The sequence below is a fragment of the Musca domestica genome, unplaced genomic scaffold, assembly GCF_030504385.1.
Source record: "Musca domestica strain aabys unplaced genomic scaffold, Musca_domestica.polishedcontigs.V.1.1 47, whole genome shotgun sequence".
NCBI classification, from domain to species: domain Eukaryota; kingdom Metazoa; phylum Arthropoda; class Insecta; order Diptera; family Muscidae; genus Musca; species Musca domestica.
Window position 1 is genome coordinate 29,673 of NW_026712338.1, and position 27,401 is coordinate 57,073.

The 27,401-nt window shown below is 32.1% G+C and overlaps 1 protein-coding gene across 5 annotated transcripts in view; it reads left to right on the forward strand.

The window, feature by feature from the left end:
* Window positions 1-13,368, forward strand: part of LOC131804640 (ELAV-like protein 3) — a 31,784-nt gene extending 18,416 nt beyond the window's left edge. The window contains exons 3-8 of one of the 5 annotated variants that reach the window (XM_059127694.1): window positions 18-62; window positions 128-385; window positions 3,352-3,390; window positions 3,500-3,746; window positions 4,330-4,374; window positions 7,172-13,368. In XM_059127694.1, the coding sequence (XP_058983677.1) occupies window positions 18-62; window positions 128-385; window positions 3,352-3,390; window positions 3,500-3,746; window positions 4,330-4,374; window positions 7,172-7,496 (959 nt within the window). In that variant the 3' untranslated portion in view covers window positions 7,497-13,368. Of the gene's footprint in view, window positions 1-17; window positions 63-112; window positions 386-3,351; window positions 3,391-3,499; window positions 3,747-4,329; window positions 4,375-7,171 lie in introns of all 5 variants that reach the window. The other 4 variants (XM_059127696.1, XM_059127695.1, XM_059127697.1 and 1 more) reach the window with 4 other exon arrangements.
* Window positions 13,369-27,401: the final 14,033 nt, after the last annotated feature.

The following is a 27,401-nucleotide window of genomic DNA, read 5'->3' on the forward strand; positions in this document are numbered from 1 at the left end:
CATTGTTGCCTTTTCAGTGCTGCCAGCTTCGTTGCAGGCCTTGAATCCAGCCTTGCAGCAAGGTAAGTTACTTGATTTTATATTCGCATTCTCTATTTTTAATATAAAAAAGTCCTTCCGCTTGCAGGTCAAAGTCTGGGCTATGGTTTTGTCAACTATGTTCGGCCAGAGGATGCCGAGAAGGCTGTCAACACCCTGAACGGTCTACGTTTGCAGAATAAGGTCATCAAAGTCTCATATGCCCGTCCAAGTTCGGAGTCAATCAAGGGTGCTAACCTATATGTATCGGGTCTTCCCAAAAACCTATCACAGCCAGACTTGGAGGCGTTGTTTGCACCATATGGCAAGATAATAACATCTCGTATACTCTGTGATAATATATCCGGTAAGTAGATGGGAATTATCGTATTCCGAATTATTTTCGATTTATAATTAATTTTTTATTTTGTTTTAAATTTTCAATCGAGGGAAATGTGCTTTCAAATTTTTGTTTTAACCTTCATCTTAACCTCTACCATACGATTAAGGGCATATTCAATTTGTTTTTCCGTTTCGTAACGACTTTTAATATTAAGTGGAGATGCCACATAGTTTCGGTGAGGGTAGAACCCCATGTCGATTTTGCCACGTCCGTCTGTTAAAATCACAATACCGCTTGCAATATTTAAGATTACGCCCATGCTAAGAGGAGAATTTGCAAACCAACAACTAAAAAACATTAAGTTCAGCTGGGCTGAACTTTTAATACCCTCCACCTTAGGGTAAAGGAAACATTAGAACCTATTATAACCCACAAATACTAATTTTTAGACACATTCGTGGCGAAAATCATCAAAATACCGAATATGGGTAGGTACCGCTATATGGGGCTATACAAAAACGTGGACCTATACATTCAATGTTTCGCCATCGGAGCTAGAACCCATTAGAATCCACAAATACCAATTTTTAGACAAACCCGCGAAGAAATGTGGCAAAAATTATCAAAATAAAGAATATCTGGAGGTATCGTTATATGGGAGCTTAACAAAACGTGGACCTATACATACAATGTATCGTCACACGAACTAGGACCCATTATGACCTACAAATACCTACAATTTGACAAATCCGGGAAAAAATGTGGCAAAAATAATCAAAATACCGAATATCGGGAGGTACCGTTATATGGGGGCTATACCAAAGCGTGGACTGATATATCTCATTTTCAATACCAACCAGCCTAGACACAATACAAATTGTTCTGCTAAATTTTGAGGCTCTACGTCAAAAGAATGTGGGCTGCATCGTGATTTCAACAGACAGACGGACATCGATAAATCGACATAGAATTTTATGCTGATTATGAAAATATATACTTTATGTCTTTATGGTATACGACAATTATTTAGGGATGTTACAAACAGAATGATAAAGTTAATATACCCTCCTTTCCAAGAAGCAGGGTATAAAAATCAGCATAACAAAATTCGAAACTTTTATCGCGCAAATTGCTATTCACTCAATATTCCGAATTGCTCTTTTAACTCGTGATTAACATCTAAAGCATACTTTTGAGCGCTACCAAAAAATTACTGACTGGATAATCTTGTAATTTTGTAAGAGGGTCAATCTTGATTCGTATGAGCATGATAAGGCTGCGTTTTTGGAAAATCCTACCAAAAGGATACGAACAAAAATTGTATACTTTGTATTGGAAAATACGAGATGAGCCAGACATTTAGAATGAGTCATGAGATGGAGTGTAGGATAGATGTACCAAAGGGTCTTTAGAAATGCAAATTTGAAGTTTACAAAATAATGATACTAAACTTTCTAAATGGTACCATGTGGTTTTATTTGAACGGAGAGAGCTAAAAACTTGAAATTTAGAATGAGGATCAAGGTTGGAATGTAAGTTTGATATATACGAAGACTGTTTTGGAAATGTGTAATAAGTTTGCGAACTGTACTAAATGGTAATAAATTTGAAACAGTTTGGTTTAGGGGGAACGGATGAAGCTAGAATTTTGAAATTTTGAAATTTTGAAAAGTACTAAATGATACTAAATTTAGTTTTGGGCGAAGGAATAGAGCTGCAATCCTCAAATTTGATATTAAAGCCTCTGTCGGTATCTGAAATTAAGATATGGAGGTGGTTTTGGAAATGTGTACAATAATTGTACGAAAAGTACTATATAGTACTAAATTTGGTTTTGGGTGAAGGGATAGAGCTCTAATCCTCAAATTTGATATTTAAGTCTCTGACTGTATGTGGATTTGAGATATGGAGGTGGTTTTAGAAATATGTGTAACAATTGTACGAAAAATTCCAAATAGTACTAAATTTGGTATTGGTTAAAGGAATAGAGCTGAAAACCTTAAATTTTTTATAGAGGTCATTGTTGGTATCTGGTGTTAAGATCTGGTGGTGGTTTTGTAAAACCACTTCGAAAAGTTGTAAATCAGGGCTGTCACAGAAACCATGTCGGTTTTGCTTATTGTCGTTTTTGAAAACCAATGTTGGTTTCATTTGGTGTCATGAAACCAAGTTGGTTTTGTCAATTTTGTAAAGTAAGAGGGCATCAGCAGTGGTAGTTTTTGTGTTGTTGGACGAAGAACGCTCAGAAGAGATGACGAGAAAACCTCCAACCTCCTCCAAAATCCACGTTTATGGTCCTTTAAATATCCTTTGAAAAATCTTTAAAAAAATCCACATTTTTAGTCCTTTGAATATCCTTTAAAAATTGTTTAAAAAGTCCACATTTTTAGTCCTTTGAATATTCTTTAAAAATTTTTTAAAAAATCCACATTTTTAGTCCTTTAAAAATTGTTTAAAAATCCACTTTTTTAGTCCTTTGAATATCCTTTAAAAATTGTTTAAAAATCCACATTTTTAGTCCTTTGAATATCCTTTAACAATTTTTTAAAAATCCAAATTTTTTGTCCTTTGAATATCCTTTAAAATTTTTTAAAAAATCCACTTTTTTAGTCCTTTGACTATCCTTTAAAAATTGTTTAAAAAATCCACATTTTTAGTCCTTTGAATATCCTTTAAAAATTGTTTAAAAAATCCACATTTTTAGTCCTTTGAATATCCTTTAAAAATTGTTTAAAAAATCCAAAGCAAATGAAAAGTGACAGCTCTAAGCAACTTGGTTTATTTCCAATAACAAAACCAATAACATTGGCTTCTATGACAACCAAAACTGATAAAATTCTAATTCGAAAATAAAACCGATAACATTGATTTTCATGACACCAAATCACCTTAGTGTACACATGCATTTATTATTCTTGAGTAGCTTTTTTGTGTTTTTAATTCAATTTATGTTTTCCATTATTTATTGTTTATTTTTATTTTAATTTTAGACATTGAAGTTATCAAGAAACTTTTATTAAATGGCATAGGTACGTTTTCGTTTTTGTTTTCTTTGTTTTTTTTTTTTTTGTTTTTGGCTTGTTTTCCAAAATAGAACTTTATAATTTCATAAAAATAATTTCATGTGTAACTTTTCAGGTCTCTCGAAAGGTGTTGGCTTTATACGTTTCGATCAACGCAACGAAGCCGAACGTGCAATTCAAGAACTCAACGGCAAGACACCCAAGGGTTATACGGAACCAATAACTGTTAAATTTGCCAACAATCCAAGCAATAGCGCCAAAGCTCAAATCCCACCACCGTTGGCTGCTTATCTGACACCACAGGCAGCTGCTGCGACTAGACGTCTGACTGCCGGAGCTTTGCCATCGGCTGGCCGCATAAGGTATGTAATAAATATCAAATGGAAAATATTTGAAAATCATCTGATTTTTTTGCGAGCAAGATAAAGATTAGGCATGCTTTAGGGTAAACATTTTCCCAGGGATATTGTCAAACAATTTAGCTCTCTTTCCCCCCGAAAAGGGATCACACTTCCCCTTGTACCATTCCCAAAGTACTCCAACTTTACTTTATAAGAAAATAAACCCAAACATCAAAACTTTGGACACAAGTTTTGGCGGATAAACCCCAGTATTCCTTTACACCACGTATCCACCACTAACCGTTCTCCAAAAACTAACAAATTTCTTAAATTTTTTTATTTTTAATTTCTTTCAAGCATTTTCACATAATTTTTGGTTTTACACTAAAAGAACATTTATTCTCAAGATCTACTTACATATTATTTACCAATAAAACAACAACAACATATTTTTCTCTAACAAAAACTAGTTTACTAATATTAAAATGAATTTTTGTGTATTTTTTATATTTTTCAAAATGTTTTTCTTTCTATTCTTTTTCTAAATTTTTTCGTTTCGATTATTGTTTTTGTGTGTTGGCCACATTGATTTTTATAAATTTAGCATTGGAAAAAGCCCCCTGTTTGCCATTAACAAGGGTTTACAAAGGTGAATTCATTTTGTTATTTATTGTTTTATTTGTTCTGAAAAAAAATTACCAAAAAAAAAAAACAACTAAAATTATTATTACCAAAAAAGCAACTAAAGTTTTGGCATACAATTTGTTTTTGGCAACGTTTCAATTGTAGTGATTTTCTTTGTTTGGTTCTTTATTTTTCCGATGATTTTTCTTTCTTGAGATGTGTTTTTAATTTTTGTTATCGATTTTTAATGTGTTTCGATGTTGATATTTTTGCTATGATTTGTTATTTAATTCTGTAAAAAAAATTAAGTTTTAAATGTAACAAATTTATGTTTATTTTTATTAAATATTTTTTTTATTTAAATTTTAATAAAACCATAATCAACCGTCATTTTGTGTCTTTTGTAAACATCTATCACAATCACTTATAGGTCAAGGGGAACATTTGTTTTCAATTTTTTATAATTCCTAATTAATTCGATATTAGGGGTATTCACATTTAGCACAAATATAATTGCAGTTTTATTCATTGGAATAGAGTTGTTGACATTTTCTGGCGTACAGTTAGGACTATTGCATGTATAAAAAATACTGGCTACTTTATATGAAGGAATTGTCCAGCAACATTTTCCTCAGAGAGTAATAGCGCCTCTACATACTTTATGCTATTAATAAGGCGTATAGTGATTGGTATTTATCAAAATAAACCCGGATAAAGATTTTGTGTAACCCGCCCTTACAGACCGATGGTCCCATCTCTCCTTATCACGGGATCAGCATGCACACCACACACCGGTCCATGGAGGGGGCATATAATCATGTATACAACATCTACAAATTGATTAAGAGACAACCATGCAAATATCTCGCATCAAACTATTTACCTTTTACTTCATTTCAATAAAGAATCTTTTTTGTTTTACTTAACGAATCAGCTAATGAAACACTGCTGAATAAGTTATTGTAGTTTTCCAAAAAAAAAGCTCGCAAGTGGTAAATTAAATTGGAAAAGAATTTACGAGTAGGATGAGATGGAGCATTAAATAGAATATCACCTAAAATAAATAGGGAATCTATGAGGCCAAGTATTAATTTTGTAATAAATAGAGAACTCAACATAAAAAGTTTAATTTATACCCTCCACCATAGTATGGAGGGCATATCAAGTTCGCCATTCCGTTTGTAACATCTCGAAATATACATTACAGACACCAAAAAGTATATACAGGATGAGATAAAAAACTGCAACATAGTCAAAGGCCAGAATTTTTACATTTTTTTTAATTTTATTGAATGAAAGCGAAAAATGTCGGAAATAGCATCAAATTTTAGAATAAGTTTAGATTTGTTCGAATTGGTCGCCTTTGGCACGAATTATGACCTTCAAATGGCCAATGAAACCGTCACACGCTGCCCGAATGTTGCCCTGCGGTATTTTGGCCCATTCCCGGCGAATCGACACTTTGGTATTTCTTACTCCAGGTGCAATAGTCCAACGGATTTTCGGTGGCCATTGAGCGTTGGAAATGAAGCGGGGAACCTCATTTTGTAACCATTATTGGGTGGCGCGTGCTGAGTGCGATGGTGCTGAGTCCTGCTGGAATATCCAAGGTCTGCGGCCGAAATGTTTTCGTGCCCAAGAATTTAATACACACTCCCGAATATTTTCGCGATAATATTCGGCATTTATTCTAATGCCACGGTCGGTTAATACGAGCGGAGAGCGACCATCGGCTGTTATATCGGCCCACACTATCACCATGGCCGCCGCTTTAGTTCTGGTGGCCAACCGAAGATGCACCTTTTTAGCTGAACTCTTTGGCAAGTAAACACGATCGTTTTGTTTGTTTACAAACTGCTGGACAACGAATATTTTCTCATCAAAGAAAAACTACTTCGGCAGCTCACCACTTTTGAGTCTATTTTCTTTATGCTGCGGTGTAAGTTCTTGCACTTTTTGGAGTTTCAATGGCTTTAACCCAAGATAATTTTTCAATATTTTCCGAATGGAATATTGCGATATGTTCAGCTCACGAGCCATTTTTCGGCCACTGCGACGCGGGTTTCGATCAAGTCGCTTCTTCACTTTTCGAACCATTTCTGCTAATGTTGCTGTTTTCTTCGGTCCACTTCCTTGCGTCGGCCTAAGCTACCAGTCCCAGTATCACGATAACGAACGATGGTACGAGACACAAAAGAATTATTCACCTTTAAATGCTGCCAAATATAAAGAAATCATACTTGAATTCCATCACGAATAACTTTTTTCTGGAAAATTCTCACCAAAATGCTTTTGTACGCTTGTAAACAATATAATGAGCTGTCACTGGGATATTTTAACAGCTTTCGGACGAGTGCCTTAGAAATGACGGCAGTCTGAAGGTGGTTGCAGTTTTTTCATCTCACCCTGTATAATATAGACAAAGATTTTTATCTAGAAGGACTGCTGTTGGAGGCTCACTTTAAAAAAACCATTTAATTATTTTTGATTTGGATGTGAATACCCCTTTAGAATTGTAGATGCAATTCCCTTTGACCTCTGTCTCTCACTTCTACACGTTAGCATGCAGCAAAAATAAATAAAAAAAAATACTGACAAAAAACTTCTTAGTATAAGAAAGCATTTTTTAGAGAAACCCAAATGAATGTAGAAATGAAATTACGAAACTTTTAATAAGCTCTAAGCGGAAACAAATTATTAAAAGTTTTGTGTATTACTTTTGTCCCAAAATACCAAAAAATACGTAACATTTATTTTTCTATAATTAATATAAATATATTTTGTTCAATTCTTTTCTCTCCTACCACATTTAACTACTTTAGATATTCTCCATTGGCTGGTGATCTCTTGGCCAACTCCATATTGCCGGGGAATGCCATAACGGGTTCCGGTTGGTGTATATTCGTCTATAATTTGGCACCCGAAACCGAGGAGAACGTCTTGTGGCAATTGTTTGGCCCATTCGGTGCCGTCCAATCGGTTAAGGTAATCCGTGACCTGCAGACCAGCAAATGCAAAGGTTTCGGCTTTGTTACTATGACCAATTATGATGAAGCGGTTGTGGCTATACAATCATTGAATGGTTATACTTTAGGTAATCGTGTTTTGCAAGTAAGCTTTAAGACCAATAAAACAAAAACAGCTTAAGCAGCTCACCGACAGCAGCAGCATCAGCAACTAAACGCAACAAAAACAACTACAACAACAACAGCAAATAACATTTTAAGCATAAATGTTGTGGTCGGCCAAAAGACGACTAAATCATCGAAGAGTAACAACAGCAACAACAAAATTACAAGACAGATATTTTAATGCACGTTAACTCAAGGAGTAACTCCCACAAAGAAAAAAACAAATATACAAATAAGTAACTAAATTAATGGTTTTGAATAAGGCAAAGGTTATAAATATAAAAGAACAACAAATGGTTTGATGAAAAAGACTGAAGTAAATTTTATATGAACGTTTCTTTGGCCTCCTCTTGAGGGGTTTGGTCATTTAAAGACTTTTCCATTGTTCCTTGTTAAGATCTAAAAATTTCCTAAAACCATATCATTGTAGGTGTGTCAAGCTTGACCAGTTTTAGTTGAGAGCTTTTTTTCAAACAACATTGATCTGGATCCGAAGCATAGAGATCATTCGCGTCAAAACTTTCATAGAGAGAGAGAGAGAGAGAGATAGAGAGAGAGAGAGAGTTAATAAATGGAATGTGTTAACAAATGCTTAGTTGCATTAAAGCAGTCAAGAACAAGGGCCCGCTCACCAGCCAATTTCTCTTTGGTTTTAGAAATCAGCAACAAATCAGTGTTAAAATATTATCATAGACAAATAAAGGTAGACTAAAAAGTTTCAAAATTTACCCCTTCCGGCAGATGTCACTATGATTGATCTTGATCCAGTCAAGTCACTCAAGGCTAGTGAAATCACTCAACTTCGAAAACAATTTATTCCGTTTTCTGCTATTTAAGTTCTATATTTTTATATTTCACGACATAGTTGGGTAATGTCAATATAAACAAAGTTACTGTTTCATTTTCAATTAATAAATAATAAAGAATCATAAAAATATTCAATATTTTGTATTTTGAGAGAATTGAGTAAGTCTACTGAACCTCTCTCACAGCATGAACGACATCTATTGAAGCACTTTTTTCAGAGATAACAGATGAGACAACTTTTTAGTCTATACCTAATTTGTCTATGATATTATGTATTGCTTTACTGTTAATTGTTAGCTTTATTAACACTTTTGGATCAACATCATATTTAAAACCAATAAAGAAATGTAGAATACAAAACAAATCAGAATATTAATTTTTTCTTGAATATTGTCTTCTGCGGACTCATATTTGTGCAGTGCTGATTAAAGCTGCAATGAGCATAGACCAGAGCTGAGCAAAATAATATAAAGAGAATTTTCAAGAGAAAAATAATAATATATTTCAACTTTTTTTTTAAACGAATATTGTCTAAATTTGTTATTAGACCTATTTTTTAAAGAGTAAATTGAATAATACATAGGCTTTGGCTGATTGGTTGTTTAACAAAAACTAAGAGAAATTGGCCGCTTGCGCCAGAACACCTTCGTGCTCAACATTGGCATAGACCAATGAATACGTAGACAACAGAATGCTGGATTTGTCTTTCTATCCAGATGGCCAGAAGGCACGTGCTGATTTTGCCGGTAGAGCTACTCGAAGTCGAAATCACATTTAATCGTTTTTCTAGAATTGCACTGGTTTAATGGCGTCATTTAATTGACGTCATCATATAATGTACAGGTAGATCTCATTATGGAAAAATGTTCGACTACCTTTTAGATTCGAGTGACTTTAATATTTGTACTCATACTCCTGAAATGACATGAAATGAAATCTGCTGATTCGAATTATTTTCGATAAGCCGAGGGAGCATTCCGTTGTCTGTATATTCATTCGTCTATGCCAGCACTGCTTAAAACCGAGTCCAAAAAAGTGATTATTTAAGAGAAAATAACAATTATATTTTTCTTTATATTTATCCATTCATTTCAATTATTTTTATACTGGAATGTTGGCCAGAAAGAGAATTATTACAAAAAAAAAAAAAAAAAATATATATATATATATGTATAAATTATGTCTTAACACGGGGTTTTTGACAATTTAAAAAAAAAAAAAACTAGGAGAAATTTGACTGGTGATCGAGGTCTGATTTTTGAGCAGCGCTACGCTCTTTCTCCCATAAACACAGTGCATGGACTCTATGCACTGGGTTTATGTGAGAGAGGCGTAAAAAATGTTCTCATTACTCTTCCTTTCAAATTTTAATATGAGAGAGTGAGAAAATTATTACTCAGAAAATTGGTGGCGATTACTCCCATAAACACAGTGCATAGAGTCTCTATGCGCTGGGTTTATATGAGAGAGGAGTAAAAAAAATGTTCTCATTACTCTTCCTTTCAAATTTTAATATGAGAGAGTGAGAAAATTATTACTCAGAAAATTGGTGGCGATGGCAAAGGGTAAATTTAGTTATTTAATGCATAGATGCTCAAGAAAAAATATCACTTTCCAGTCAAATTTATCTTTGCTTCTTAAAAACCAGAACAAAACAGTGTTAAGTCATAACTTATACAAATATTTTTTTATTCATTTGCTTTATAAATTATTCTGGCAATCATTTATGTTTGAAAACAATTAAATGGAATCGTAAAATATAAAGAAAAACAGAATTTTAATTTTCTCTAAATTATCTCTTTTTTTGGCTCATGCTCTAGCTAGCCCGGCCCCGAACGTGGAAAAGCAACTCCCACATAAACTCAGCATTGAGACAGTTTTCTTTTGCCCACAAAAAATTAAAAACACAATATCTATTATATCCAAAATAGCGTTGCGTTTAAATCTCTTAATGGGTTAACAAAATATAATCTCGCAAGATGGCTGGTCTATATTTCCTTCTTAATCAAAATTAAGATAGCTTTTGCTTCATGCTATATATAAGAGAATTTCATTGAACCACCTCTATTTCCTTAATCAATGTATGATGTATTGGAAAAAGCTTTTGACTTACCAGCAAGCTTTTGATAACGTTTGCTTTTAATTCCCTGTCATTCTAAAAAAAATTACTTGCGATGACGTTTCATTTCCACACTTCTTTGCATCGTCTGTAATGTTTAACTTTCAGTAACGAATTATTTGAGTTTACGTGCTTTCTAGAATATCTGTCTGAGAGAAACCAAAACTTCGTAAAATTATGCTTTGACTTATTTATACTCAATACATGTTGTACAATTTAAAAAAACGAAAAATACTAGTCAAATTTTTTCTTTAATTTTTAAAATAAATTATATAATACGCTAATTTTTCCTTTTTCTTTTTGTGAAAATGCACACATTACGAAAATATTTAATAAAAAATACCAAGAACAAAAACAACAACAACAACAAGAAAAATCTTTGTTACTTAGTAAAGTATAAAATGCTCTTTTTAGACAATTCAAATACGCAAAGCAAAAGAGATAGCGAATAACTCCATATTCCATATGAAAAATACAATACACATGAGTAGAGCTATAAAAGTAAAAGAGGACAAGCAAAAAAAGACAGGAAACCAAATAAACCTCCTTCCTAAATAAAAACAAAAACCAAGCCACCCAATTAACTTAAATGCGAAATAAATATGGAAAACTTTATACTAAAATTCAAATTCTAGTAGACCTCCTTATAATGAAATGTCTTTAAAAACTACAACAATAACAACAATACTAAAATCGAGACACAAATGCAAACCGAAACAAAAATTCTCAACAACCGCGCACATTGTGTAGAGCAAATTAAATTTATTATTATTATTACTTAATTAATTATATTACATTTAATTATAACTTAAATACAAAAAAATATATATTTTAATTGTCTATGTTTATTTACATTTAACTCTCTTTCTCTTAAAAAAATAAAAATAAATAAATAAAATAAAATCATTATGACAAACAAAAACTTAGTAAACATAGTTTTAATTTTTTTTCAAGTTATTTATTTAATTGAAGGAAAACCACAATTTATTCTACTTACAAATGAAAACAACAAGCATACACTTAAAAACAACAACAACAACAAGAAAAATATAATTAATTAACCATAAACTTTATTATATCAATGTTTAATTATTCTTCAAAAAACAATACTGAAAGAAAGGAAGTAATAATAAATAAACCAACAAAAACAAAGCAAGAATGGAAAAACCCAAAAACAATTTTAATATAACAACAACAAAAACCCAAGAGAAAAACAAAACAAAAAAACCTAAAAAAAATCACAAAAATATATTTGTATGTGTGTAGAATTCTCTTTTTTAATTAGCCATACATATGTATGTTTATGTTTAACCGTTTAATTGTCGCATTACTTAATTAATTAACTACTTATACTAATTTATTGTCAAATTCATATAGCAACAACAACAACAACAAAAATATATTTCTTTTATTAAAATCAATTTATCCATACAAAACAAAAAACCAAACTAACAAACAATTCTATTATTATATATATTGAAAAAAAAAAACAAACATACATACTTATATATAAAGAGAAACCTAAACAAAAAAACAAAACTCAAAACTTAACAAAAGTTTTATTTAATCGCAACTTATTTAAGGGAGGTGCTGGCAATTGGCAGGGGCGTAGCATGCAGGGCATACAGGGTATTGAGAAATAATTCAAATTATTTTTAAAGGAAATCTAAAAGACTGTCATCACATCAAAATAAAATAAAGAAAAAAAAAAAACATTTCATTCACCTAAGACTAGTTTGGTGCTACAGAGCTTATCATAGAGAGAGAGTAATAGTAAACAACAACACCACCTTTTCAAAAAAAGAAGAAAAGAAGATCTCACAACGCTGGAGATGTGAAATGGTTAAAAAGTGCCAGAGGTTGTAATTGTTTGTTAGTTTATTATACAAAAATCTACGGGAATTTCAAAAGAGTTTTGATGCAATTTATCTATGGCTCCATCTGTTATTGAATTCCCAATGAAAGAAGAAAACGAGCGCAAATTTTCTGTAAATCTCAATTTACCATTACATTTGGAGTGAGAAAAAGTTGCCAATAGCGTATCTACTTCCAAAATGAAATAAATTATGGGTGTGGAAGACATGGTTCTTCCATCATATAAATCCAAAGGCAATTAATTTGGAAAGAGTCTGAAAACAAGCAGGAAAGAGTAGTTTTTGTGGAACGAAGGAAATTGAATGAGGAAAATTTTATTTTCCCCCCCGGGCCATACTCTTAAAAACTAACTATTATTTAAAGTAAACTTTTCACGTTTGAATTGAAACCAAGAACCAACCAATTGACTATTAAGTCATTGCCAAATCGGCCTGAAAATCGCCTTTCGACAGTTTTTCATCGACTAAGAGGCGATATATATTGACAAACTATAAATTGCCTTACAAAATCATAAATATAAGGATCAATGCTAAAAGTCTACTTAAATAGAACAATACATACTTTTAGGCTTCGCCGGCAATAGTTCTGTAGCAGAACGCACTAGAATCTGCCCCAAATTTTTCTATGGATTGTAGCCGTACTCACAGATTTATAAAAAAATATTTTACCAATGAAAACTTTTCGAAAGAAAAACAAGAATTATTTAGCACATCTGACTCTTAGATGAGATGGCAATAATATTTTGACATTTTCATCATCTTTCTGTACTTTCTTGTCCCATATACTAGCAGAATGATTTTATATTGTCAATGTTTTGTATACTTTCAGGCTGAAACTAGAAAATAACTGGTTAGTCAATTGATTGATTATAATGGCAAAACATTTGTTGTTTTTCTCTGATTGATGGACTTATTTCAAAATACGTGCGATCACTTGATATATATTTTTTTAAGGTACTTCCATTTAGTAAAATCGTTGCATACAAACAAGACCTACATACAAAGACCTAAAATGGTAGAGCCTAGACAAAATGCTTTTTGAACAAATGGATTGTGTCTACAATACGGGGTGAGATAAAAAACTGTAAGTCCAACGCCATAATTATTACATTTTTTTTTTTAATTTTATTGAATGAAAGCAAAAAGTGTCGGAAATAGCATCAAATATTAGAATAAGTTTAGATTTGTTCGAATTGGTCACCTTTGGCAAGAATTATGATCTTCAAACGGCCAAATGAAACCGTCACACGCTGCTTGAATGTTGCTCTGCGGTATTTTGGCCCATTCCCGGCGAAGGGTTTTTTTGAGGTGATCGACACTTTGAAATTTTTTAGTGCGAACCTTGCTTTCCAAAATACCCGGAGATTTTGAGGGCCATTGTGCGTTGTGCTATTCTTGGGTGGCGCGTGCTGAATGCGATAATATTCGGCATTTATTCTGATACCACGGTCGATTAATACGAGCGGAGAGTGACCATCGGCTGTTATGGCGGCCCACACCATCACCATGGCCGGCGCTTGAGTTCCGGTGGCCAAACGAAGGTGCACATTTCAGCTGACCTCTTTGGCAAATAAACACGATCATTTTGGTTGTTTACAAACTGCTGGACAACGAATGTTTTCTCATCGGAGAAAACTAAATTTCGGCAGTTCACCACTTTCGGCCAAGCGAAGCATCTCTTTAGCTCTTTTGAGTCTATTTTCTTTCTGTTGTGGTGTAAGTTCTTGCACTTTTTGGAATTTCAATGGCTTTATCCCGAGCTCATTTTTCAACATTTGTCGAATGGAACATTGCGATATGTTCAGCTCACTAGCCATTTTTCGGCCACTGCGACGCGGATTTCAATCAAGTCTCTTATTTACTTTTCGAACCATTTCTGCTGATGTTGCTGTGCTGTTTTCTTCCGTCCACTTCCTTGACGTCGCGCTACGCTACCAGCATCACGGTAACGAGCGCTGGTACGAGACACAAAAGATTTATTCACATTTAAGTGCTGGAGTGCTCTAACGATAACCACTTGTGGTTTTCAGCCAAATAAGGAAAATTTCACAGTTATCAGGAAATATAGTTGAATGTTCGAAAATATCAGCTGATGTTATTTGTTTCCTTAATTTGGTAATAGCAAATCAATGTGAATGGGAATTTTCACGAAATGTTATTTTGTGAATGGGAATTCGCATTCCCTTTGAGAATGGGAACTCCCTTTTATAGGAGTGATTAAACAAAATGTTATTTAACGCAAAATGGTGTGGCACAAGGTAAGCATCCGAGATAAATACAGTATAATTTTAGCTTCGTAACCGCTGAAATATCTGCAAGCTCAGCCGTAGAATTTATAATTGGGCGCCATTCATACCTAAAGATCAGATTTATAATTCTTTGTATTCCTCATCACTTAACCAAAAATCGTTTGAATATTCTGAAATGTGCATCGGTTAATAATGTCACAGGATTAGGAATGAATTTCAATTATTCAATTTTCAGCCCCGCCCCAGTTTCAACGGAAGCTGCCAAGGCAAATTAAAAGAGTTTCTTTTCTATTTGATAGTTGTATTGTTAACATTTTTTCCGAGATTTCCTCCTCGAATCGTGTATATTTATAAAAGGATTTAAATAATGTTCTGTCGAAAAATTAAATTAAGGAAAATTAGCAAATAAGAACCATTGAAGATCCAAAAAGGCACAGAAAATGTTCAATTGAGTTCGAAGGTTTACATAAAAGTCCTTCCCTAAAATGTCATGGGCAAATAAATGTCCCCAGCCTTTATAGGTATTTCTAATTGCGGAACTTTTTAATTTAGCATCGCCAGTAGCATAATGTATGTTTAATGTTTGACTTATTTGTATTGCCACAAAACTCTACATAATTCTCACAAATAATAGTAAAGCAGGATATATTTCTATTATAATTAACCGGTGAAAAATGTCTACTAAGTTCCCACAAAAACTTCGGTGATGGTCTAACTTTTGAATATTCTTTTGGAAATAATTAACATTTAAAAAAAAAATTCTATATAAAAAAACAACTTCTAACCTCCACAGTAGTGGTAAACAAGTTAGGAAAGTATCAGGTAAGAGTAATTAAGTATTACAAAACTATATTCCAAAATGACCCTCTAGACTAGAGTACACAAAAACATATTTTTTTTAATAAACTATAACTACGATAATTTTCAAAATATACTATTTTTACAACTAAAGTGTATATATGAAATTGCAATTTTTAAAATAAATGTGAGAGCAACTAAGCAATTCGCATTGCCAACTTCATATTCGTTAGACCACATGATCATAGACAGTGTAGCCATATGTTGCAAATTGTAGGATTTAACCATAACAGATCAAGCTTTAATCAGTGGTGACTTCGGCGTGAAAGTACAACACTGTTGTCACTTGTATGTGGTAGCAGCAGTATTGTATTTCGTTCAGTCAAAAATGGCAACAGTGTTGCATTTGCCCGCCGAAGTCACAATTTAAGCGTTTTTCAGTTTCACCCTAGAGAATTGTGACTACTTGAACGATTATATGTCAAAGAAAATAACGTATTTTCGCAATACTTAGATCTGATCATTTGATCAGCTGTCAAAGTATATTATTGTAATTAAAATCTCATTAAGATGATAAACAAACATTTACTCTCATTCGAAGAACACCTCATCGTTGCGTCTTAAGCCACGACAACCTATGGCCTTATGATCCTCCCTCTCTAGATTTTTGAGATTTGAAACATCATTCTTCTGGAATAAAAACGACATCAAATTCAATATCCCTTATGTGCGACATGTTACCTAGTCTATCTTCCCCGAAGCCCCAGCCTCTCCTATATATACATACTTATAAACATAACAACAAACAAATTTATACACAACATTTTCCAACACCAACAAAGTATGCAAAAGTTGTAAAAGTCCATTTTTAAGGATTTATGGAAATACCAAAAAAGAATGGCGCTAAAATAATAGAAGACATAAAGATATATAGTGAATGTCATAACATAACACAAAAATATATATAATAATTATACATTTAAAATAATTTAATTATGAAGATATTTTTTTTTTTGCAATTACATCAATTCTATTTAAATGAAATGCAACAGCAACAAATATTATTATCAATTAAATAATTAAATTATATTATTATTCTCATTATTATGATTATACATTCTCCTTATTATGGTGATGATTACAATTAATTATTATTCTATAGAATATTTAACAGTAAATGTGTGTAATAAAAATTTATTTTAAATTTATGCAAATTAACAATGTCAGCAACAAATTGAAACATAAAGAAACTACAACAGAGAAATCTTAACTAAACAGATGAAGAAAAAAACTCGCATTTTATTGTTTCAGAAGAGAACAGAATAGAAACGAAAACAAAACCAAAACCAAAAACTCTATATGAAATATTCAATAAAAAATTGTATTTTGTTTTTTTCATTGAGAAAAACAAAAAATAAAAAAAAAAACAAACTATTATGGATATATATTCTTATACCAAACACTTGGCAATGGACGAGAAAGTTGAAATTAAATGAAATAAAAAGGGTTGGTGCAAAGGTGAAAGTAGATAAAGACACTATTCGATTATACTTCAAAGATTCTGTTGTAGAAAAATTGGGATCTGTAAGAGGAATATTGTATTTTCATATATCTAAGTATGAAGAAAAAAAAATTAGAAGAGTTTTACCGCTCTATCAAAAGGTCAATTTCCACTTTTATATTGAAAGGGGAAATTCTGTGCATTTTAGCATTTTCTTAAGGAAAATCTCCCTTAGTTGGTAAAACTTGGAATGTATGAATTCGATCAACAAATATTCTCAACACGGCTCTGTACGCATTTTACGGGTACCACGCGGGGATTAGAGGTAACGAGATTGCGAACTTTCTCGCCAAAAACAGACTGGGAATTATTAGAACCGTAAACTTGGACAATCGAATGCTGCTAAATAAGTCACGTCTAGAGTTAAAGTCATGGGGAAAAAACTACAAAATTTCTATGGAGAGATCCAAATGAGGTAAAAACGAAGACATCTTAATGCACCTAGGCAACTGGGTCTACAAGCTCTTTTGTACAATCTAGGATGTGTAGTAAATAACAGCATATGCAGCGCTTGCGAGGAAGATGATGAAACGTTGGAGCATTTTCTCTGTCAATGCACAGAGTTTGCAAATATCAGATCCAAATTCTTAGGGAACGAATAACCAGACCTTAGCCATATTGCACAAAACGATCTAAAGCAATAACTTTTAGTCTACTTACAGACTTATACTAGTGTATGTTTACCACGACATGTGGCAATTTTTCGGCCCCTCTTTATACCCTACACCCTATTATGTCTTTGTGCATTTCTTTGTAACAGGGCGTAGGAAGTGAGATTGACCCACAGTTGCTTTTGAGGATCTTCATAGAATCACATTCTGAGTTGATTCATGCATGTCAGATCGTCCGTCCATGTATTTTTGTGAAAAAAATGCAGGTCGCATTTATTATCCGATTGAGATGAAATTTTGCAAACAATATTTGTTTGGACCAAGGACGAACCCTTTAAAATTGGTGATAATCGGATCAGATTTGGATATAGGTCCCTTATATTCGGTTAATTGTGCACCAAATGGCCAATATCAGTCCAAATGACCTGAATTCTGTCATATCCGACCGAATTCAGTCTAAAAGCACATACATTTGGGGAAAATCGGTGCAGATATAGCTATAGCTCCCATATACAGTATCGGCCAAAACCCAAGCACCCCCTCAGAACAATGATATTAAATGATAATATTTTTAAGAAAACAAAGTTATTAATTTTTTTTATTTTTTTAATTATTTATATACTTGTTATTGAAAAACACAAACTTAAGTAATACAGAATTTAATAAAAAAGGTTAAAATTAAAAAAAAAAATATTTTAAGTCGCAAATGGAAGCGGACTAAACTAAAGTACCCCCTAATATTGTGTTTGGAAATTTTGCTATGCTACTGCGACATTACTGTATTAGTTAAAGGTACACTCCAAAAATGCAGCAGCTATTAAGCTGCAGTGTTAAGAAGAAGAACTTGTTAGAATTTATGTAAAAAAATTATTATTTTAAAGTTTTTGTTTAGGTAAGAGTAATGGCACGCAATAAGTACTCAAGTGAATTTAAAATTAAAATTCTTGATGATTGGAGAGCCGGCTTATCAAGACATCAATTGAGTGCAAAATATTCAATGAACAGATCAATTATTTCTAGGCTAATTAAAAAGTTTTTGCAGACTGGTCGCACATCTCCTACTCATTCTGGAGGAAGGCCACGTGAAACTTCGCGAGAGGAAGACTCCTTAATCAAAAGGACAATTCAAAATGATCCTACAGCATATTCTAGTCACATACGAAAGAACGATTCGTAGAAGGGCGGTAGAGGCCGGATTATTCAGTCGACGACCAGCAAAAAAAACCTTTCACATCGTCAAAAGAATAGAAAAGCCAGACTTGAATTCGCAAAGGCCCATCTCAGCTGGAGTGTCCAAAAATGGAGGACTGTGCTGTTTTCTGACGAATCTAAGTTTAATTTAAAGGATTCAGATGGTATAAGTGTATGTACGTGTACGCAGACCAAATGTGCAAAGGTTGAATCCTAAATATTGCAAAGGCACTGTAAAGCATGGAGGCGGAAACATAATGGTTTGGGGTTGTTTCTCTGGGCAAGGGATTGGGCCAATTCATAAGATTAATGGAATTATGGATCGTTTCATGTATCGTGACATATTAAAAGACGTGAGGTGATGTTGCCTTATGCTGAAGAAGAGATGCCACTACAATGGACATTCCAGCAAGATAACGACCCCAAGCACACGTCAAAAGTGGTTCAAGAGTGGTTTCAGAACAATTTGATAAAAGTTCTCCCTTGGCCTGTCCAGTCCCCCGATCTTAACCCAATCGAGAACTTATGGGAGATCGTTAACTCAAAAATCAACCGAGAAAATTGCAAAACCAAAGAAAATTTATTTGAAGCCGCAAAAATAGCCTGGGAAGCCATATCACCTGATATAATTAATAACTTACTAAACACTATGCCTAAAAGATATGCGTGTGTCATCCAGAATAAAGGATTCGCAACGAAATATTAATTTCAATCGTTTTTTTTTTTTTTGCACCTTAAAATGGGGGTGCTTTAGTTTAGTCCGCTTGTAATTTCGACTTAATATATTTTTTGAATTCTAACTTCTTTTTTTAATAAATTCTGAATTTCTATAGTTCTTGTTTTTCAATAATAAAGATATAAATAAATATAAATATAAAAATAATTTTCTTAAAAAAAATATCATTTAAAAAAAAAAGTACTGAGGGGTTGCTTAGGATTTGGCCGATACTGTATATGTTTCATCCGATTTGGGGGTTTAAGTCACTCACATTCGTAATATGCACTCCAGAAGAATGATATTTGGTACCGGACATCAGATACTGCTCGAAAAGATCTCCGTCAAATTTTATTGAGATCGGTTCAGATTAGGATGCAGCTCTTACAATGGATTTATCCCGTTATTGTGCACCAAATGTCTAATATCAGCCCAAATGGACTGAATTTTGAAAATTGCGACTGAATTCATCGTATAAACCAGTGCTTCAAATTTGGTGTGAATCGGTTCCGATATAGCTATGGCTCTCATATATATTTTTTTATCCGATTTGGGGTTTATAGTCCCTCACAAGCAATGACCTATGGTACCAAAAATCAGATACAGCTCTAAAATTAGTGTAAAAATTTTGTGAAGATAGGTTCAGGTTTGGATATAGGTCCGATATATATCTACAACCGATTTCGGGCTAATTGTGCACCAAATGGCCAATTTCAATCCAAATGACCTGAATTTGGCATATCCGACCGAATTTAGTCTAGAAGCAAGTCCATTAAATTTGGTGAAAATCGGTTCAGATATAGCTCGAAATTTTATAGAGATCGGTTCAGATTAGGATAAAGCTCCCATATATAGCTTTATCCCATATGAGGTTTTTTGTGCACCAAATGTCTAATATCAGCCCAAATGGACTGAATTTTGAAAATTGCGACTGAATTCATCTTAGAAACCAGTGCTTCAAATTTGGAGTAAATCGGTTCCGATATAGCTATGGCTCCCATATATATGTTTTATCCGATTTGGAGGTTTAAAGTCCCTCACAAGCGCAATACACAACAATGATCTTTGGTACATAATTTTACCTCCTTAATTTAACCATGAGGCCAATCATTACATTGAATCCGCCCTTGTCATTATGTAATGCATTGAATGTGAATGGATTTTTTTTAAATAATATAATCTAATATTTGGTTAGAGCGAAATAAAAATGTTAAACCTAAAAAATATGACATGTGGGCATAGGGTATTGTTTTATCCGTGAACTGGTACTTAGAAACTATTCGTATAATGTGATCACAATTTGCGATGGGAAAGTTGCAACTCTATTATTCTTTTAAATAAAAAAAAAAACAAATTAAATTAAAAATTTACATTTCTTGCAGAGCATCTATTCTTGTCTATTGTTTTGACCTTAACAGGACGATTTTGTTTACATTTCGGGTGGAAAATATTTTAAAACCATTACTGCTGTCACATCTCATTGGCATGTCTACAATCAAATCAAAATTGGGCCCCAATCCCCCCCTTGACAACAATATGGTAAAATTTTGTTGGCGAAAAAATAAGTGAGTATAAAACTATTGTTTTGCTATACTCCCTATATAGATTTTCGTATGCCTAATTAGATGAATTTTTAGGTCCCCCACCCAACACTAAATTACAACGTACAAAAAATTGGGCAGATGACATCAGACGGAATATTGAGGATGCTAGCGAGGTAAGGATTCATAGTTGCTTAGAGTTGTAGTAAGTTGGCATCATCATGTTTTTTGGTTTTATTATATTTTAGTGTAGTCCTGGTTGAGTTGTATCAAATTAGAGTTCATATTGAAGTTTTTGTTGAAGTTGTAGTTGTCACCAAAGCTGGATTCTTTTTCCATGAAATGAAAAGTATTTCCTCGATAATGTTTTTCATTTGACATTTCTTCATTTTAGAAAAGTTTTCATTTCTCAATTTTCATAGAACGACAATTGAGTTTCACGTTTCATTAGCTTAAAACTGGATATACAGTCAAATAAAGAACCTTTTATATCAAATTTGAAACATGTATGAACCTTATCAAATACATATATTTGTGTGAATTTGAGATAAAAGATAGGATTGAAATCTTCCAAAAAGTGCTGAAAATTCCAAGAAACTACTGCAAAGTTTACTCGTTTTGAGAATAACGCAATCTTGATTTAGAAACGGTTGAACATAGACATGTCTGCCCTTAAAGAGGGGTAGCAAATCTTATACTTAATTTTATGATAGCGCCATCTTAATATCGATATTGACGGCACATCTATGTCTCTGATGAATTGATGAGCATAAATTTTAGGCGATTTTAAAGACCTGAATATTTGAATTGTCATTTTTACAACTAGGTATGCTATGAAGGAGAATTGTTTAGTAAAAATAAATTATTCAAAAAAATTTGATTAAATAAAATACATTTCTTAGTTTCTTTTTCTCTTAAAGAGAGGTAGCAAATCTTGTATATAATTTCGTAATAGCGCCATCTTCATATCAATATTGATGGTACATAACTGATCTCTGATGAATTGATGAGCATACTTTTAGGCGAGACCTGAAAATTTAAATAGTCTTTTTTAGCGTAGTATTAATTTTGCCAAATGGCTGAAATCTAAGATAATTATTGGTGAAATAATTTCTTTGTTGGAACAAGCTTATTTTCAAAAACATTTTAAAAAATTGTGCATAAACAAATGACTGAGTATATTCAAAGAGATTGTCTGGTTTTTGATGTGTCATCTGGTGTTAGCGTTGGACACAGCTGTACCTTCGCCCTAATAGAAATTTCTGTGTCAACTGGGTGCGAAATTGACGAAAATATGTGTGTTCTGTTTCCCTGTTTTACTCGATTATTCAAAAGCATTTGATACAATCGACCATTGACGATGGGACAATTTGCGAGGGGGAAGTGGTCATGAAAAGGGGGTGGGTGATCTTGTACGTAAAAACTACGCACATATAGAAATACAACAACGATATGACAAAAACTAAAAGAGTACACGACAATAGTATAATCTGCCCGATTTCGAGCGAATTTTGCTCCCATTCAAAGAGGAGGAAAATGTGCTTACTCCTATTCTAGCAAGATCGAAGTATATATATATTTTTTTTTTGCTCCCAGGAGTGCTCCCGCTCAAATTCGAATTAAATTCCCTTTTTCTACAAATCCGAGCGAGTTTTTATGTGGTCTGGTTCTTACTTTTTCTTAATGTAGGAACTGTGCCATCTTGATTTAAATATATCGATATATTATATATTAAATATAATATACCGATATATTATATATTAAATATTAATATATAATATATCGGGTCAACAAACATCTGATAATTGATTGTAAATACTACTAGGCGAAGAATCAAATTTTCTTTTCGAAAGTTTAGAAAATATAATTTTTATATTCTTATATCGCATTTTGCACTTAATTTGATAATAACGCCATTCAATTTTGGTTAAACATAGTCATCTCTAATAAATTGATATGCATACTTTGAATTGCTGAAAATAGATTAGGAATTCAATTATTTGGATAACTTTTTCTCCAATTTGTATTTTAGTGGAAACTCTTTGCGAAGGTTGTGAAAATTCCAAGAAGGTAGTGAAACTTTTGCTTAATTTTATAATAGCTCCATCTTCACGTCGTTTTTAGGCGAATATTTTCATTTGTTATTACCATCAACATTGATGAGCAGGCTTTTAGTGAAGGTATTTGATAATAATGGATTCAAAAAGAATAAAAAGTAAATAACTCCGATGCATTCAAAACTTCTGTAATAATGAAATTCCTTTTTCTAAACGAGTGAATTGGCTGACTAATGTTTTTATACCCTCGGTCAAAACGTGCCTAGTCGAAATAACGGTTTTACACCTTAGGTTTCTTTGGACCAAATCCGTTTCAGGACATTTGGAGTCGGTCTAGCGATCAAGGTCCACTCCATAAACTCTTATAAAATGTGATGTAAGAGTTCGATTGCCTTCAAATTACATATATAACAATACTTTTATAAACCCAATGTCTGGTGTGAAGATGGGATATATAGGTATACTCCTTCTGGTACCTCCCCCCCACAAAAGGTCAACATTTTGAACATCCATGGAGCTCATAAAACGCCAAATTAATATCCTATTCCATTAAGACTTGCACATTTTAGTATTTCTATCAACCTAAGATTTGTTATAAAGATGATAGAGATTCCTTCTGGTACCTGTCCCACAAAGGGTCAAAGTTTAGAAAACCCCAAACGATTATAAAATCGGAAATAAGTATCCGGTTCTCTATATATTTCACACATTCCAGTATTTCTACTAACGCTAGATCTAATGCGAGGATGAAATGTATCGGACCACTCCTTCTGGTACCGCCCCCCCCCCACAAAGGGTCAACATTTCGAATATCCATGAAGCTCATAAAAAGCTAAATTAACATCCGATTCCATTTCAAGATTTGGCACATCTCAATATTTGCATCAACACAAGATCTTAATATTTCTCTCAACCAGAAAGCTGAAATGAATATGGAATTTATGATTTCGCATAAAATTGGATCTAAATTTTAGATTTTCTGTAAATTTTGCCCATACCAATATTTTTATCCGTATTAGATGAAGTATGAAAATGGAATACTACGGTCGACTATACCTCACGACATATCTCATATAAATTAAGGGGCGTCCCCATCTGGCACGCCGCAATATATATATATCATATTTATTTATGTCCGATACGAAATGAACAATTTTGGTCTATTCCTTCGGAACCAACTCCATTTGAGTGATCATAACAGGAGTCAAAATATGTTAAAATAATCAAACATTGGCTGAGGGTATACATCTGTCAGCTAATGTGACTGATTCTTTTTAACTTGTTTTTATACACTCCACCATAGTAATGAGGGTATATTAAGTTTGTCATTCCGTTTGTAACACCTCTTGATCGGCATAAAATTCTGTATCGATTTAGCGATGTCCGTCCGTCTGTCTGTAGAAATCACTCTAGTTTCCGAACGAAACGAAGTAGGTTAATAAAATTTTACTCAAATGTGTATTATGTCTGCAGGACTTTTGGTATTGAAAATGGGTCATGTAGCCACGGCCATGTTTTGGCATAGCCCCCATATAACGTACCTCCCGATATTCGGTATTTTAATGATTTTAGTGACATTATTCACCGGATATGTTTTAAATTTGGTGTTTGAAGATCGTAATGGATACTACAGCCCAAGACAGAAAATTGTCTGTACAGGTCTACGTCTTCGTATAGCCCTCATATAACGGTACCTCCCGATATTCGATATTTTGATGATTTTAGCTACATTATTCACCGTTTATTTCAAATTTCGAATAGAATCTGGAATAACTATGATTTTGTTTATAGTGAGTCCATGTTTTGGCATAGCCTCCATATAACGTACCTCCCGATATTCGGTATTTTGATGATTTTAGCTACATTATTCACTGGAATTGTTTCAAATTTGGCATTACAAGTTCGAAATGGATACTACAGCCGAAGACAGAAAATTGTCTGTACAGGTCCACGTCTTCGTATAGCCCCCCATATAACGGTACCTCCCGATATTCGGCATTTTGACGATTTTAGCTGCATTATTCACCGTTTATTTCACCATTCGAATTTAAATATGGTAATGACTTATGACAAACAATGCCCATGTCTACGTCGTATAGACCCCAATATAACGGCTATATTTGTCATTTTTAATATTTTAACAGAATTTTTAACGGATTTTATTTTTTGAAAATTTCCAAATTCCATTTCCATATGTTGTAGGGTATCCAAAGTTCGGCCCGACCGAACTTACTGTTTTTTAACTTGTTTTTTAATTGTCTATTCTACAAAGGGTATAGCTTTGTTTCTTTTCCATAAATTCCATTGTTTTTATTTTATTCAATTTCAATATTTTTCGTCTATTTCATCACACATACATCCATTTTCGCTCATAGTTATTCATAATTAAAAACAAAACTCAGAAAAACATGCAAAAATATTTTATAAAACGAAATGATATATAAGATTTTTTAAAACTTAATGGTCCCCTAAAAATTTTATTCTTATTAAAAATATATATATTTATTATTAAGAGATATAAATTATATTAGCTATGAAGATGGTAAATGAAATAGACATATAATTGTGAAAGATATATATGGAGAAAAATAATGAAATAAATAAATATATATATATTTACTATGTGACAAACAACTAAAAGAAAATTATGAATTAATGGGCTAAATCTAAGAACACCAAATTTATAATTATTTACATACATACATACATATAGATATCGATATGATATGAAAGAGAATAACTTTTTTAAATAATATATTAGAGAAATTTATTAAGAGTAAAACATATAAAAGAAAAAATATATATATGAAAAGAATGAAATATTTATATATTTAGAATTTTAAGTAAATGAAAAAAAAGTATATCAAAAGGCAATATTTATGGAGGTTGAAACAATACCAAAACAAAAACAAAGAAATAAAAACAAAACCAAAACGTAAACGGAAGCTTACACTGAGGACTAAAATATAAAAACATCAGCAGCATAACTGTGTCATAAATGTCATTTATATAAACAAGATCAACAACAACAACAACAGCAGCAAATAAAACAAAAACACAGCTATTGAACATCATTGCTTAACCAAACAACATCATTCCCAGAGACTTCATTAGAATAAGGATTCCAAAAAAAAAAAAAAAACTTCAAACTAACAACAACAATGCCCTGGAGTATTAAAAACACATTACTGAAATGCAAAAACATTCACTCATACTCATATAAAAAAATATCATTAAGACAAATATAAAATATATTATATATCTAATATTAAATGTTATAACATTGAAGATGAAACTGCAAGAAATAAACGAAATTTATATATAATGCAATATATACAAAATAATATTATATACAACAAACCAACAAACGTTTATATATTTTAATGGACTAGAAATAAAGACACATAAATCTCAATACTACAGCATATAAATGTGTATTTTCTATACATACAAATCGGATAGAAATTAAAAAAAAAATTATACACACATAGAGAAAATTATTGAAATAATAAAGAAATATATATATATATATATATATATATATATATATATACGTATGGGCGAAATTATACATAAATCGGACAAAAAAAAAAACAATATATATTTATTGATAACCACAAGTAAATAAAATCATGTTTTTTTATCATTCATACAAAAATAAAGTGAATCAAAGAGAAATTAAATTCATTCATGCTACATGTGCAACGGATGTCATCGTAAAAAAACAATTATATAACAACAACAACAAATTATACAAATAGTATTTACATTTAAATGGACAGTTCTATTCAACGATTATATACAAATAAATAATTGCATACATAAATACATTTAAATAAAACCAAAACAAAAAATAAAATATTTTTTAAAAGCAAATTCGTATGAAATGAAAACAGACATACCAAGAAACCAAAATTTTTAAGTAGAAGAAACCACAATGCAAACCAAAAAAAAAAATCGAAGATGTTAGCGATTGTTAAGATCTTTGTCAAATAGAAGGTTTCATTAAAAAAATTTATAAATGACACAGGGAAAACTCTGATCTAGATTTCCTGGTCTCAATCAACTTAAATTTATTTACCAATGGTCTTAAGGTCCGATTACACTTTACGTTCGTTTCATATGTAAAATAATTTTTTTCATATTTTAAATTTAAAAAAAAGTTAACATACTTTAAGGCGCTCGCAAAAATTTTCAAACCTAAAAGTAAGGCTTTACTATTTAAACAATGTACCATACATGACCATACAGGGTGAGATAAAAAAAACTGCAACAAAGTCAAACACCGTAATTTTTACATTTTATATATATATATATATATATATATATATATATATATATATATATATATATATATATATATATATATATATATATATATATATATTTGATACGGCC